Raw genomic sequence first — 16,469 nt, 5'->3', positions numbered from 1 at the left:
ACGTTACGGATGCAATGTATGTAATAAAGCCATAAACCTGTGTATAAGAGGCCAGGCCTCAGAGATGCGGTTAGAGCACCTCGAGAAGATACCCTGTTGTCTGATTTGACGTGTTCTGCCTAGTCGGAATAAAGTCCTGTTTCCTGCCTTCCTGTCTCCAGCGCCTGCCTCTTTGTTTGGTAATATTGAATGGTATGAGAGGCGGCTAACGCCGGGCAAACACTGAAGGTTCTTGGTCGACATCGGCCCTACCTTTCCACAACTTACTGTTGGGAAAATGTTTCCTTAACTTCAATTTACGTGTGAATTTAAACCGGTCTATACGTGTCCTGGCGTAATTGAAGTCACTCGGTGGGCAAACCGATAGGCCCATCGACAAAATATGCGAATCAGAATCTGATAGTTTCGTAGGGGTAAGATTTATCACGGAGAGACCACAATCCAGGGCTGTTGCTCCGCCAGTTACTTTTTGTTGTTCCATTTTTTGTTGTTTTGTTTTCTCCATTGTGGTTTGGCACCTTGTGCTTTTCTTCGCTCTCTCCGCCTGTGGTTGAGGTTTTTGTTTTTGATTGAGGCTTTACCCTGGGGCGTAGAGTGTCGCGTCTGTCCTGTCGGACACAGTCCAGTTCCTGTGCCAGGGTAAGCCGAGTAAACCCCAATTGAGATCTGTTTGCACCCGCTTCTGACTCTGAACCACTATCGATGTTTGAGCTTAGCTCAGCATTGGACAAACTTTGAGAAAGCCTGGAAGACATAGTAAGGTGATTGTCGGAGGTTACTTGAGACAAATTGGGTTTTGCTGCTTTAATTGCATCTTATTTCCGCGCAAACGTGAAAATGCGCCCCTGTAGGTAGTAATTTTTGTCTCTTTGAAACTTATATTGTTTCCTCTTGATAATAATATCTTCCTCCTTCTGGACTCGCACCAACATCTCCTCCCTAAGTTTGGTGCACTGCGTTATCAAATCTGCACCTAATTTGTCTATTTCCTCGTTAAGTTCATCAATTAGTATTTGGATTTTTTTGCGGTCAGACTCCGCATAGCGAATCAAAATTTCCACAAGCCTGCGAGAGGAATCAAAGTTACACTTGGCCCATTCCCTTAACATTTCAGGGTCCAGTTGTTCGTAGCTGGGAGCCAGCATAATTCTTAGCCCTCGTGGAATGCGGTTAACTTCCAAATATCGACTCAGAGAGCGATGCTCCCACCACTTAGACTGCTCACGTTTTGTGAGCTTCTCGAGCTGTTTAAATTTATCACGGGCTGTTAATGTTTTATTAGATAAGTTGATAACTGTTTTTTCACTAGCTAGGTCCACCGTGTCTCCCTCGACACGCAGCAAATGGGGAGCACGGTGGACCTAGCTAGTGAAAAAACAGTGATCAACTTATCTAATAAAACATTAACAGAAGCGAAATTGAAAGTACTGAGACTAGGCTTGACCTTTTGCCCCACCCCCTCATTTGATTATACCCAGACACGAATCGATTTGTATCTCTTCATCAGAAAAGTAAAGCTAATGAAAATTCATCATTTACATCCTAAAAAGGGTGGCGACACCTTAGGAGAAGAAATGAACATAATGGATGAACTAACAGGAGCGGAGTTGGGAGTCATACAAACACTCCATGATGTGGATGATGACTCTAGATACAGTTCAGATGTTAATCCCACTCAAATGTTGGAAGAGACTGGCATTCAACAAAAAGGATGCATGAGCAACTTAAGAAGAAGAAAAAAATCAAGAATGATCCCAAGGACAGCTGTGATGCCATTGACACCTTTCAAGAGGTAGTCATAGAGGAATTAAAATTTTTTACATAGTGAGCCCTTTAACTTCAAGAAAAGAAATTTGACAAAATAAATAAATAATTGAAGTCGATTGTGAAACTGAAAGAGGATGATCCCATCATAATAAAACCCTTGGATAAGGGCGGCAACGTCGTAATCCTAAATAAAGAACAATACGAAGATGAGGCATTATCACAATTGGGAGAAAAAAAAAAAAAAGAGAACATTATACTCCAATTAATAAACTTGAATATCAAAAAAGCATTACGAACTTTCAGAATCTGTTAGACAAATGGAGAGACGAAGGAACATTGGATCAAGAGGACTGGAAATGTTTGTACCGTGAATATCTGGAACTAGCCACATTTTATCATCTGCCAAAGGTGCACAAAAGCACGGTGTGGCCACCAGGACGACCAATAGTCTCCTCAAAGAACAGTCTCTTGGAAAATGCCTATCTATATAGATCATTTTATCTCACCGATGGTAAAAGATTTAAGCTCGTATTTGAAGGACACTAAAGACTTCCTACGCATCATTCAAGGAATAAGACGTGACTCAGATATGCTATGGATAACCCTAGAGATAGCCAGTCTACATATTGCAATCCAACATGACAAAGGACTGGCAGGTATGAGTTTCTTCCTATTGAAAAGATCCCTGAAATATAGGAAACACAATCAGTTTTTAATTGAACTAACAAAATTTTGCCTCAATAATAACATCTTTACCTTTGCAGGGCAACTGTACCTCTAGCAACAGGGCACTGCGATGGGCACGTGCTTCGCCCCCAGCTACACAAACTTGTTCGTGGGCTGGTGGGAGAAGCACGTGGCCTGGGCGGGGGGGGAGACAGTGAGAAATGGATGGATAGCATTGCTCTGTGAACCCGGTACATTGATGATTTATTAATTGTGTGGCGTGGTCCACGGAGTGAAGCTGAGGAATACATTGAAGCCCTCAATTGCAATGATGTTAACCTGAAATTCACCAGTTGCATTAGCTCAAAGGAAGTGGTCTATTTAGACCTCAAAGTTTATGTTGAGGGAAATAAGATCGAAACCTCACTTCACAGGTGTCACGGCTCGCGGTGTTGCCGCGGCTGGCCATCCCCACAGACACACACGGGAGGCCGGAATACTCACTTCCGGCCGGAAGTCGAGTACCCGGTCTAGTCCCGGGCAGCAAAGCACAGAAGCACTTCCGGGGGAAACGCTTAACTCTCGCGTTTCCTGCCGGCTTGGTGCTTCGGATTCCTGATTCCTCGCTGGAGCCTCGTCGTTGGAACTTGCCGGTCCTGCTGGAGACAAGCGTCGTGTTGAGCTCCACTCAACATTCAGAGACAGCGCCCGCCTGAAACCATTGGTTGCACCTGTGAAAACACTGGAAACCCTTAACCGCGCAGGTGGCTTTGAGGGTCCTTTATGACACCAGGTTGGGCTAGAGAGTAAAGTGCACCTTATTTGTCACGCGCGCAGGAGCGCATTAGAGAAGAAAAGCTCAGCCTGCAGTCTGGGGCTGAGTAACTACGGACCATTGCCGTTTTCGCGCAGAAGCGCTTTTCTTTCATTTACACTGGGGTGCCACGCGCAGGAGCGCCTATTTTGTTCTAACTTTGGTCAAACGCGCTGGAGCGCCTTCATTTGTTGAACCTAAGGAACACGCATAGGAGTGGCTTCCTTTGACTTCCTCTTCGGAGCTGATATCATCCGGAGACCTGCTTTCCTATGAAGAAGCGGTGAGTCCACAGAGGGTTGCATGGTCCGTGTGTGCTTGTAGGAGGGGTGGTTCAGTTTCGGGTCTGTTCTTGATCTTGTCTTTTTCTTGGTTCCCAGTAAACACCGGAACGCCCCGCCAGCTCTACGCTTTCCCTGCCCTACACCCTGGCTCCCATCCCTGCGTCCAACTCATCCCTGCTGGGTATAACCATTCCACGAGGGTCAGGTGGGTACAGGGACGGGTGCTCTTGTCTCTGCGGAATCGCTTCACAAGCAAAGGTAAGACTTGTGGGGCACACGACAACAGGAAACCTACCGCAGGAAATACTATCCTGCACGCTGGCAGCTATCACCCAAGAAGTGTGGTAAATTATATTCCATTTGGAAAATTTCTGAGAATGAAGCGGAATTGCTCCACCACCATAGAATGCCAGAAAGCAATAGCCCAGGCACGACAAAGGTTTAAAAAAAAAAAAAAAAAAAAAAAAAAAAAAAAAAAAAGGCTATGGTAGGGGAATTTTAGATCAGGCTGAGGCAAGGTGTGAATCTATAGAAAGAGGTAATCTGCTGAGGGACAAGGGCAAAACTGGCAATAGGAAAATCAGAGTTATCACAAGTTTCAGTGATAAATCATCTGAAATTTTCCAAATCATGGGAAAGATTTGGAAAATACTGAAAACTGACAATTTTGTGGGGGAACTATTGCCCGATAGACCACTGGTCACATACAGAAAGGGGAATGCTTTGAAGGATCATCTAGTCAACAGCCACTTTGAATCCAAAAAGAAAATCAAACCTCCGATCAAAGGGTTCTTTCCCTGTATGAAATGCAAGGCATGTAGAAACAATCATAAGGTGAGACTACCAAATCCCTGGAAAAAGAACGAAGGCCCCGATTTCTAAGCTCCTTAATTGCAATTCAGACCATACTGTCTATTGCCTAACATGCCCATGCGGAAAACAATATGTGGGAAGCACTATTCATCCCACCAAAAAGCGCATATTAGAACATTTGAGGGCAATTAGTAATAGGGACCCCAACTACCCTGTAGCTCGACACTTCGAGGCAGAACATCAGAGCAATAGCAGTCTTCTAAAATTCTTCTGCTTAGATCAAATTGAGAAGAGAGAAAGGGGTGGAGATATGGTCAGAAGGTTAAGAACATTGGAGTCAAAATATATAATTTAATTACAAACAAAGACTCCAAGGGGGCTTAATAATGAAGAGGAGATGTGGATTCATGTAGGCGGAGATAAAAACTAGAAATCCTTACTGTTAAATAAGCTGTCAAGTATAAGTGAAGTAATTATGATGGAAATCTTAACATCTACAAAGCCTAATTTCTAATGTATGAAATGACCACAGGATCAATAAGATGTGAAAATGGGTAAATAGTATTAGAATATGGCTGCTTCGAGAGCCCATTCAGGGCATTATTAAGGGTGTGGCGGCATGTATTCATGAGATCTTTGAAAAATACGATACAATGATGTACATAATTGTTCGTTTCTGGGTGACTAATAATTATTTTGTCAAACTAATGAAAATAGTATTAATACCAGTGTGAGATAATTTATGTGCAAGAAAGAATTGAATTACAAATGAGGTTGAATTTGGAAAATGAATTATAAATAATTCACTCGGAAACACATTCACCTAAGACACTTTAAAATGGCCGCCACAGAAATGTTTTCTTACATTGCACTAAGACTATTTCTGTTGTTTTTTGTTTGAGCACAACTTTATTTAAATTCACACAATGGAAATAATGAATTGACACTGACTAAGGCGGTAACGCCGCAACGTGTTTGTCGATTTGTTTCCTGCAGCGAATGCCTAATGGAATAAATCTTTACCTTTAAACTCCAAACTTGGGACCCGACATTGCTTTATGAGTGCGCCTTATTTGTGGTTCGACGGAAGCACGGACTATGTGTGAGTAAACAGCAAGCAGTTGACCTATTAAGCCATTGCACATAGTTATTTATATTTAATCTAGTTCAAGAAGGAAGCAAAACTTTCAAACCAAAAAGCTGTATAGTTCTTACATCCAGGAAAACCACTGACCCTTCATCTGAAGCTCCAATGTACATTAAACTGTTTTGCAAAAATAAATTAAGAGGCCAAAAAAACCGACATTAAAGCATGAACTTTGTAAGCATTTAATAGTTTTGATGAAAATTCAAAACTTGATGTGCATAATCAATTTCAGTCAATAACAATCATTTTTCAAAGTGTTCAGTTTGATTAAGATTGCATCAGAAGTCGTGTTCCCTTCAGCCCTAAAGTTTTAAGTGCACTTTGCAGAAAACATGGTTTAAAAAATAAAAAAAAACACAAAAAAAACAAACAAAAAAAACCACACACAGCTTAACGCAAACGCATTTTATATATTGCTTGAAAAAGCTTAAAGTGCTGACTGATCAATAATACGTTTTATATTGTGTTGACCCCTATAACCTTTAAAGGGACTTTGCGGAATACATGGATTAGGTCCGTTTTAGAAAATTGACTGGTCAGCAGCGAACATGTTTTTCCGGAGTGTTATTTTGGTGTTTTTATCTAAATGGATGTTCTATCCAATGGAGCTATTTTCTAGTTTATTTATAAATGTGAAGGTGAGGAAGCAAAATGACAAGAACCCTTTTTTGTAAACAATTTAGAATGACGAGGTTTCTACTGTAGGTCAATCATTCACCTAAATATTCAAAGGGATAATTTGTACCAGCCTTACTAAGAAGTTTAACACTAGTACCCAACAGCAATTTACAGATAAGTGGAAGGGGATTATTAAGTCTGTTATTCAAACAGAATAGAATTAATTCTTAAATGTACCATCAGGGCAATATGTTACAACTGGTTCTACAATGGAGAAATTACTGAATGGAGAAGACGCAAACTAGTATACCAAATCAATTGTATTGAGAGAGGAAGTTTAGAGAAGCAAGGTTATTGTAAAAACAATTTCATTCTGCTCAAACATCAGAAAGCAGATGAAAGTGCATGCATGTTGTGTTCTTACAGCACTCCTGTATTTTCATTGCTTTCCCTAAATATGTACTAATCAATTTTGGCCTGCGTTGGGTGGAAGATTCACATGTTTGTTCATTATATCAGATGCACCTTCTTCAAAGAACATTCTCACGTGTAAAATGGTGCAAGAAACTTCCAGAAGAGCAAAGCACCAGTGTTTGAAAAAGCATTTCCATGTGGAGCTAAAAAGCTTAGAAAGAAAAGTAAACCTCCCTTTGTTAATCGGCTCCCAACTTACTCGTCTTAGTGTGTAGAGACCAAGCAAATCACTAGAGAGGGCAATGATCTACCTAAATAATTCTATCACCAGAGTCCTGGTAGGCAGCTGCGGGATAAGTTTGTTTTTAAGCAGACATCATAGCTCAAGATTATAATCTATTACAGGCATAAATTCGCCTGTTAAATTTCACTTCATTGAAATCTTTGGAATTAAAGAGCCATCCAGTACACACACGTTGCCATTTGTAGCCAGTTAAATTTCAAGCATACTTTCTATGAACGTGACGGCTGAAAAAGAGGGCCATTGAGTCCCATTATAGCAGCACTTCAGGTCTTATTTCCCTTAAAAAAAATAAAAAAAAATAAAAAAATTATTGAAAATATTTATATAAACTTAAAGGGGTGCTACAAAACAACTTACTCAATTTAACATAAATCACTACTTTTAACAAGTTAAATGATAGTGCAATTTTAAAACTCATTATTAGCGATGCAAAACGTTTCAAAGTATTATGAAATCTATTACATGAAATAAATATAAGAAAGCATGAAATATAACCTCTTAATCACCCAACACAAAGATTAGCAATGGTTGTTTTTCAAAATCTTGTTTTGCGTTCATTGTAACCACCAAAAGACAACCATTTGATTGTACACATCTAGCATATTCCCCATTTAAATAGCAGTGCATGAAGACAAAGCATTTATAACGATTTGATATTTCAGCAAGGGACTACTTGGTCTGTGAGTAAGACAGGTTTCATTGAAAGATGTGCCATAACTTCTGGAACACACAATCTGTTTGCAGGTAACAAGTTTGTTTTAAGAATTTAAATGTACCTTCTCTGCTAGGTCTAGCTGCATCTTAGATCTTATGTGCCTCAACACCACGTTACTGTATTCCTTTATAACAGCAGTGTTACTACAAACATAAGGCACTTTTGAAAGTTGTAGTCTTGCTTCGCCCAGTGTGATTAAGTTACAAGTGAGTAGCAGGAACACTAGCTCTAGAGAACAACTCCAACCAGAATTGCTTCAGCTGGAGAACTTTCTAATCAATGCAGATGTTACCAAACATGAGTTCAGAGTTGCACATTTATCCACAGCTTTAGGTCCTGGCAACACACAAAAAATATATTGTCTAGTGCTCATAATATATCATTTCCGTGCTTGTGCTTGCGCTCATGCACAAAAGTAAGCTTCAGATAAAGCTCCCTATGCACTGTTACTTTCAGTAACACAGTGCTTGTTGGATTTACTTTGATTTCTAAGGCATGGTTTGATCCCTGCAATCCGAAGTCTAATCTGTATGGCAGGATCTGGGTAACGACGCAACCTTTTTGGCATTCTGTCCCATCACCAATGAGATATAAAGGAAGCTTGAAAGCTCTGGGCCCACCAATTTCAAGTCTGTTGAAAATAGCAACAGCAAATGACGCATTTGTTAAAGGTCGCTCCCACAGTTCAAAGTTGTCCATCTGCAAAAAAAAAAGGAGAAATAGATCAGATACACGAAAAACTACAATTCAGTCATAAACCTCAACCAAGATGACTCATTAGGTCACGGTTTCCTGTAAAGGGAAACAATTGGGTCCTAGCAAGACAGAGAGCTGAGACACTAAATAAATTGAACTGAAACATTTTAACTTTTCCTTATGACAAATTCCAGCTATCCACAGTGGGCAGCTCTGTCTGAGGACTGCAAAGTAGAGTATGTATTCAATATTTGAATGACAGAAATAAATTCCTCAGTGTAAACTGAGTGGCAGAACCTTAGCAGGTTTAGGAATTCTGTTCTTTCCACTGCCAAAAGGAGACAGAGTAGAGTTCAGCCAATGATTAGAAGGTTACTTGAGCACCACCTATAAAAGAAACACGTCTGTGCACCTTCAGCCTGAAGATTGTAACCAAATTGGAGTAGCTCTCCTAATTTAGGTTACAGACCTCGGTATTAGAGTCAAGAGGTAGCACAGAACTTACTGGAGCGGAGGTAGGGTTGCCTCCTTTCCCAGAGAAAAATGCCAGCTCCTCTTCACGTTTTAAGATTATGCAAAGTCCTACACACGATTGTTATGTAAACAATGACAAAGGCAAAGCATATTATTTCATGTGAAGCTTTACTCAAGTCATTAGGACTGCTGTAGGACACATTCTAAAGTGTTTTCTGCTTACATTAGCTGTTTAAAGTATGTACTGATAAGGGGGGGGGGGAAGAACATACGGCCAGGAATTTCAGGTGATTTCACAATGTTGTCATTAAAATGATCTGATGGAAACAGTTCATTTGCCCTGGGCATACTTTGAATAAACTGTCAGGCAAGGTTATAAGCAATATGCATTAGATACTTTCAAAATAATTGACAAATATACACACCAATAAAAGCACAGCATTGTAAAACTAAAGTGACCAGCTTTACAAGTGCTTCATGTATTTAAAAAATATATAAAATTAAAGCCTCTGTTTTAAACAAAAAGTTCAATGAAATCACTTAAAAAAAAAAAAAAACACACACACATTAAGTTGCAGGATTCTAAAGCAGAGCCGATAATTTCTTGTACACATTTGGAGCATGAAAGCCTTTTCCTGAATTGCTTCCACAAAGTAAATTTGCGTTTTTATACCGCTAGCTCGCACAGCAGGAAGGTGCAGCAGTATGTTATTTTAGTTCACAAAATAAAATCCTTTCCTTGTGTAGAACAAGGCAGTCTGATAGCAAGGAAGTGTCTGCGGGGCTGCAAGGAAGGAGAACAAGCATATGATTTTATTGGGTAGGTGATGCCAGTGACCGGCTGCTGTAAGGGGATTATTGCCGAAAGGGGAGTCCTGATATTGTGAGCCGTCCAAATGAAGTAAATTTGTATTGCTAGGCAAAATACCTGACGCACGTTCAAGGACCCTTTGTGGGTAACTTCCCTTAATTGTATCAGGGGAAATTCCTGCTACGCATGTATAAAGATAGTTTTCCCTAAGGTGTCAGTGTCACACGTGAGACCTGAAAACGTCAAATTACCTGCTGTAAACAACAAAATGTCATATAGGCCGACTTAAATGTAGTAGTCCTGTTTGAAATATGCAGGCAAGGAGTTCTGTGGGGACAGGCGATTTTAGTCCAAGGAAATGCACTGGAAAGGTAACTTCATCTTGCACTGAATGTGATTCCCTCAAGAAGGAATAATTTTTTTTTTTACAAGGGCCATTAAAGTTATGCAGAATGGAAGGACCGAATTATGCAGCAAGAAAAGGCAAATTACGTGACATAATTTGACATTGATTTTAATTTAACAAGCTAACACTGTCTGGCCAAAAGGTTGACCAAATGTGTACCACTTTAACATACAAATATAGTAAAAAGCAACAGAAAGTTGGCTGTCAACTTTTGCATTAGGGCCTTCTACTGCACGGTGCAAGTATGTCAGTTGATATTTGCCCAGCACAATACACAGAAATATCGTGCCAACAATGGAGACAGGTGCAGATAATCTTCCACCTCTGACTGAGCTCAAGAAGTACATATTGACCCGGATACAAACGCCACACAGTAATACAGCCATCCTCTAGACCTACTTCGACTCTTGTAACAAAAAACAATTTTGCAAATCAACAGAAAAGAAAAAAATCCATATTTGTAAAGTAAGAACAAATCACCCCTTAGGGTTTCAAGGCGCTGGGGGCAATCTGGGTTATTAAGTGAGATAGCTCAGTCACATGGTACTGATCTACCGTGGTGCCAGGGATCGAACCGTGAACCCTCGGCTCCGTAGTCAACCACCCCAGCTGCTGTGCCACACCTCAGCCGTGGCTATGGAGCACATGAAGCAGATGTTTGAAATAAAGTTCAATATTTTATGTCTGACTTGTGCTTCTGGCCCAAAATGCATGTCCACTCAATAAGGTTTACTGCTAATGGTATGTTACATAGGAGGGCCATGATATCTCCCTTTTCTAGTAGAAGATACTTGGGCACGGAATCTAGAATTCACTTTGCTTTAAAGCAAAATTAAAAACTTGGGATACATTTGACTATCTGTATTGCAATAGTAGACTTTGAAATGAATTTCCACAATGGCATATTGTGAATGCAACAAAACACTGCTTCTGGTGAATGAATTTACTTCCATCAATGTAGTACATTAGGCATCTTGATGCACGAAGCTCTTTAGGCAACATATCAGAGTTAAAGACAATTGGTGTGTCAATCTTTCGGCAGGTAGAAAGGATTCGTCCGGAGGACGACAAGATCTTTGTGAACCTGGATGAAAGGTTCCTCCACTGTTAACGTTTGCAGTTCACTAACCCTGCACAGAGAAGTGCTTAGCACAAAAAAAAGTTTCTTCCTGGACCGGTATTGCATTTGACAGAAATTATAATGGTTCAAAAGTAGGCTCCATACACCGAGGGCTACACTGAAGTCCCATGTCGATGCCAGTGCTGTGCTACTTCAATGAAAGCCTTGAGGACCAGGATACCAAATAAAGGCACTGGTTGACGGTTCTGCATGCAAGTAGAAACTGCAGCCAAATGTAGCGTGATAGAAGGGGATCTGAAACCAATCCCATCTTTTGTAGGTTCAGCAAATGAGGTACGATTGGCCAAATGAGGGACACCACAAATACAATACGTAGTGGACATATGATCAGTACTTACAAGGGCAGATTTTCTGAATAAGCATATAAAATGATCAAGTATCAACTAGACCACGGCTAGCTCCAGAAAGGTGATGAAACTCATTCCTGTGGAGTCTAGGTACCCTGGACAGTCATCTCATTTAGATCTGCTCCCCTCCCCGTGAGTGAGGGTTCTGTGGTATTAGTCCCTTTAAGCAGAGGGTCTAGAAATGGGGTGCCCAGCAACAAGTTCTTGCTGGTCACTTGTGTTGAGCTCTACAAAAACTATTTTACCACAGACTCCACTGCTTGAGACCTTTGTGTGGACCGACATGCCTGTAGTGGTTGCATGAGCAACTGAGAATGTGGACCTACAGTGATGTAGGCGGCCCATCATCCCCAACAATTTCATGACCTTTGTGTAGGAAACTGGCTCTGTATATACTATACCGAAGTAAGGTATAGAGTGCAGAAGTATAAAGTAGATAAAGCCACACTACCTCAAAGAGAGTATGGTTTTATCAGAGGATAGTGTTAAGCATTTATTGTAGATACTCAGGCAAGGAATGATGTCACACACTCAAAGATTGAACTCCGACCAATTGGTTTGTATAAAAATGTTAATATTTAGTTGTATTTTATTTCTAGAACCTCCCGGACCTGGCGACGTGGGGTAGGTGCGGACGGCTTGTTACACGGACGACTAACTCCAAGATACTGGAAGTCTATATCCGATGTACAGACCGCCAGGTACTGTTGTTGCCTAGATTCTCTAACCATTAGGTAGATGACGCGCAACACAGGTATAGACATTGAGCAACACTTTCTTTAATTGTTTAAATAGTCACGGAACACTAGATCCTAGAACAGATCTCACTAACGTAGACAGTAATTCCAAGAAAATAATTTCTTGATATTCTGGGTCCTGAAGAATCGCCAGTCACTAGACATTCTCGTTGCCGAAATCAGCAATGGTACAAGCAGCAAGATCGGAGATGGGAGTCACTTCCTGGGCAATTACATCCAGGATGGCACTAATACGGTTCTGGCAGCGTTTGGAGACAGGGGAACCTCCCAGAAAATATCCGTGGTGTAGAGAGGAAATTGCCTCCAGCGAGTTATCGTGGGCTAAAGAAACAAGACTCTCACTAAAGGAAGCTTGTGGGAATCTAGGAATAGAACTAGATACCCAGTTAGGACACACCAATATAGGTAAAAAAGAACTACGGTCATTGGGAGCGGATATGTCCCGCATATGCGATCAAGAGTATCTCCGGCAAAAAATATCGGTGTCCCATATGATCCAAGTATGGATTTCAGAAGACCACCCCTACCCTTACTTGGATAGGTTGCCGAATCAGCACTTAAGAAGAGGTTTTAAAACTGAGAATGGGCATAAACCCCTGTTATGTAAATACCAGGGTTAAAAATTACATGATAAATAGTAATGGCAATTGCACATGTACGTTAGGTACCTCTTGTGATATTATTCATATTTTATTAGACTGTAGGAGGACCCTTGATATACGTAAGGAGATTTTAGGCCCGCTATTCAAAAATTATAGGATTATGAATAGAAAGCAAGCTGCAGATCTCCTGGTGGGGATGGTAAATCTGTATATAGCCTGCGCTTTGGGGAAATACATGAGCCGAGTCAGGGGGTTTCTCCAGAGTACAGAGGTATAGGCGTATGGTAACGAGATTGCACTTTAATGTATGTATTATGTTTGGAAGGCCTGGTCACATATGTTCTCATGTTCACCCTTGTGATTTTAACATCCTAGGAGGATACTGTTTAATAACAAAGCTATTGGGGTTTCCTCCCGGAAAGGACTGAATTGCAATTTTATAAATTTTACATATTTTGTGTTTTTATAAAGTTTTATAAATGTATTGTGTATACTTTTATGGTTGTAACAACCCAAATAAAGTTTTAATGACTGACACTAGACATTGGCGAGAAACATGTCGACCAACCAGAGCACATACTAAACCTAGACTCGATATAGGAAACATAATATTCCAACGAGTACCGGTTAGTTATTAGTTTTTAATTAGAGCAGGGGACCCCCAGAATAAACTTGATCCTGGTACTCCTAGCCCTATTTTACCCCCACAGACCAAGTCTACGTTATTCTGGCCCCACTTCATCATACGGCAGTTGGATAGAAGATCTCCGCCAAAGTGCCCCTCTTTGAGGTGTCGCCCATTGGGTATTGCACCGCCGACCCAACGAGGAGCAGCCCAGATGATGAAGCAGGACACCTGCAATGGTGAGTGAGGGCATTACATCCAACACTATGGATGCCCAAGTGGAGGTCCCAATGAGACTCTACAACATCCTTACACGCCGGCATGACTAGTACATTCCTTCTGTTCTGAGGAACAGCTCAGCTACTTTTGTATCACATATTTCTAGAACAAAGCCAGGCCTTGTACTGTTAAGTGAAAAAATACTCTGAAGAATAAAACGGTTGAAGGCAAGTAGTTTGGTTACAGGTAAGTCACTTGTGCATACACAGTGTAAATTAATTCAGTTATTTCGCAGTTACTTTTAAGATTACTTTTGCTACTCAGTGATTTGCCTAGATATCACACTGTGACATTTCCTAGATAAAAAGTGAGTAAATCAGTTTTGGTAAATATACAGTTTGTTTTCATAACATTTCCTAACTCCACACTTAAAACGTTTCTCAGAAAAGCAGTCAATGCAATCCTGGCTACTGTAAGTTATTGGTAAGTTGCACAAGAGGTCTATCAACAGCAGACTTCTAAACACGGTCTGTAGTTGTGACCTAAAGGCCTCACTGCTGTAATTTGTTCCCTGGTTACAAGAGCACTTGTAAACACCCCCCCCCCCCCCCCCCCTGGACAAAGCCCGTGTTCGGATGATTTGTCCGACTGTGATCCCGCCTCTCGAGGACTGGGTTACGTGACTTACGGTGTCGCAAGCGTATTTTCAAAAATATCGCCATGGCAACCATGAGTCAGGTCACAAGTCCGCGAGGGGCAGGATTCATTATCGAGTTTCCGGCTATTTGGTTTTTTGTGTGTGCATTTTTGCACTTTTTTGCAGTCATTCCTGCGCTTTCCTCGGCGGTGGAGGAGGTAGGGGAGAGGTGGTGCTGGTTATTCGAACGTCAGGGTAAATATTCCGGTCCTGTAAATGCAACTTTTGCCAACAGTGCACTTGATTGCATGTTTGTTCGTGCAATGGCGCACGGGTTCTCCCCTCTGCAGGAAGCAAAGCTTTAGTCTCTTAAATAACTCATTGTATAGAACCATAATTCCCACAGCAAGCATGCTGAACGGGCTTAATTGGCATTCAGTTTAAGAAGCAAAAACACAAGTGCTGCTTTAGTGAGGGTTAGACAGAAGCGTCACTGAAGAAAATCCGCCATAGTTACAGGAGGGAAACCTAGGGGCCTATTTACAAGCCCCTTGCACCACGCAAGGGTTTGTAAATAAGCCCCATAGTTTCTTGTTCAGGGATATTCTATATACGTTCTCCCTGTCATAATCATGGGGGGAGGGATGAGGACATTAGTATAGTGCAATTCCACAAACTGCAGTGCCTCGAGGCGCTGTGCTATAGAGCGCATCATTATAAGTGTGCCACATTCTGTTCTGGACAGGACATGTTCCATTTATGCAAGATAATGGTGCCACCGTGCAGGGGGGTCAGAGTGATTTACCTAGGGTCCCGTCATTTTTTCTGTTTCCACTTTTGAGGTCGGAAGTAAACATATGGAGGATGTGCCGAGCTTGTGCGATGAGCGTTCAGGTCAAATGAAGGCTGATCCGACCGCATTTCTACCACATATTTATCACTTTCCACCTATTACTGGGTTGTGACAGGTTTTCTCTTCTGCCTGTAGATCGTGAATGTCTTTCGCCTGGCCAGGGGTGGTTTGGCAAGAAAGCAGCGTTTATTTTGAGAGTTCGTGACATCTACAGGCCCAAGCCCTATTAAGAGAAGGGCACCTGTTGGAGGCCTGCTAGTGCAGGAAGGTGTCTCAGAGAAAGTAGACTGCAGCAACAGGTAAACAAAGCACTGACTTGCTGTTTTTCGCCTCGAGCTATATAGAAAAAGTGGCGCTGGAGCTATGGGTGTGAGTGGCAGCTGGTGACTTTTGAAAGTGGAGAGGCGTAAAAGATGGAAATGAGTTTGACATTTGAAGTGCGTGAAACAAGCAAGCTGCATTATCATAAGGGCCAGCCATAGGTGTTCTCACCTTACACATTTTGGAAAATAGATTTCCAAATGGAACATTTAAAGAAAAAAAAAAATAGTAAAGAATTGGGTTTAAATACTGCAAGGTTTATAAGGCAATTCTTAAGAGTGTCCCTTAGAAATATTTTAAAACTTGAACAAGTGCGCCTATATCTTGTGGCACTAAATATTTTCAGTGTGCCAATCGTCTCAATCAGGAAGATAATGCTCAGCCATAGGAAATGCACACCTTTCATACAAAGTTGCACCTCGTTGACATTGGAGTTTTCTGTTGCATTGAAGTCAGTTTGATACATAACAGAATCCGCATCTGTCTGGGACATGGCAAATAGACACATCGTGAAATGGATGGACGTAATTTACAATGCGCTTATTGGCTGCAGATGTGTAGATCCTGTTTCACCATATTTAGTGCTCAAATGTACTCAATGTGTAAGACTGTGCAAACGGAAAGAACTTCTCTCTGAGGTATGCTGCATAAAAAGGGTATTAGAACAAGCATTGGCATAGCCAATAGGTCTCGCTTTTGGGACCTTATAAGTATTTAGTTATGCAGCACAATATCATGGTGCAACAAAATCAACTGTTGCATGGCTAAACACTTATAAGGTCCCAAAGGCGAGACCTATTGACTATGCCAATTCTTTTTTGTTATACATTCTTTCAAAGGAATATCATTTTTTTTCTTCCCCGCGACGGATCACTTTCGTGGACACAGATTACTTTTATCTGGCGATCGTATTACTTCAGGAAAAGACTACGTTCTGCCAGCAGTTGTACCACAAGGTCGCCCAGCCTTTACACTGGTTTTCGGTTTCAAAGGTCACCCGTTGAGCTATCGCCTTACACACAGGTAACACAGCACAA

General features: G+C 41.2%; 1 protein-coding gene across 1 annotated transcript in view; it reads right to left on the bottom strand.

Annotated features, from left to right (window-relative positions):
- Nucleotides 1-5,659: 5,659 nt before the first annotated feature.
- Nucleotides 5,660-16,469, bottom strand: part of GLA (galactosidase alpha) — a 128,173-nt gene continuing 117,363 nt past the window's right edge. Inside the window, exon 7 of the mRNA XM_078688398.1 lies at nucleotides 5,660-8,241. Coding sequence (XP_078544524.1) covers nucleotides 7,912-8,241 — 330 coding nt within the window. The 3' untranslated portion in view covers nucleotides 5,660-7,911. The remainder of the gene's footprint in view (nucleotides 8,242-16,469) is intronic.

Source organism: Lissotriton helveticus, chromosome 4_1, assembly GCF_964261635.1.
Source record: "Lissotriton helveticus chromosome 4_1, aLisHel1.1, whole genome shotgun sequence".
Taxonomy (NCBI): Eukaryota; Metazoa; Chordata; class Amphibia; order Caudata; family Salamandridae; genus Lissotriton; species Lissotriton helveticus.
This window is presented reverse-complemented; position numbering and strand designations above follow the sequence as displayed.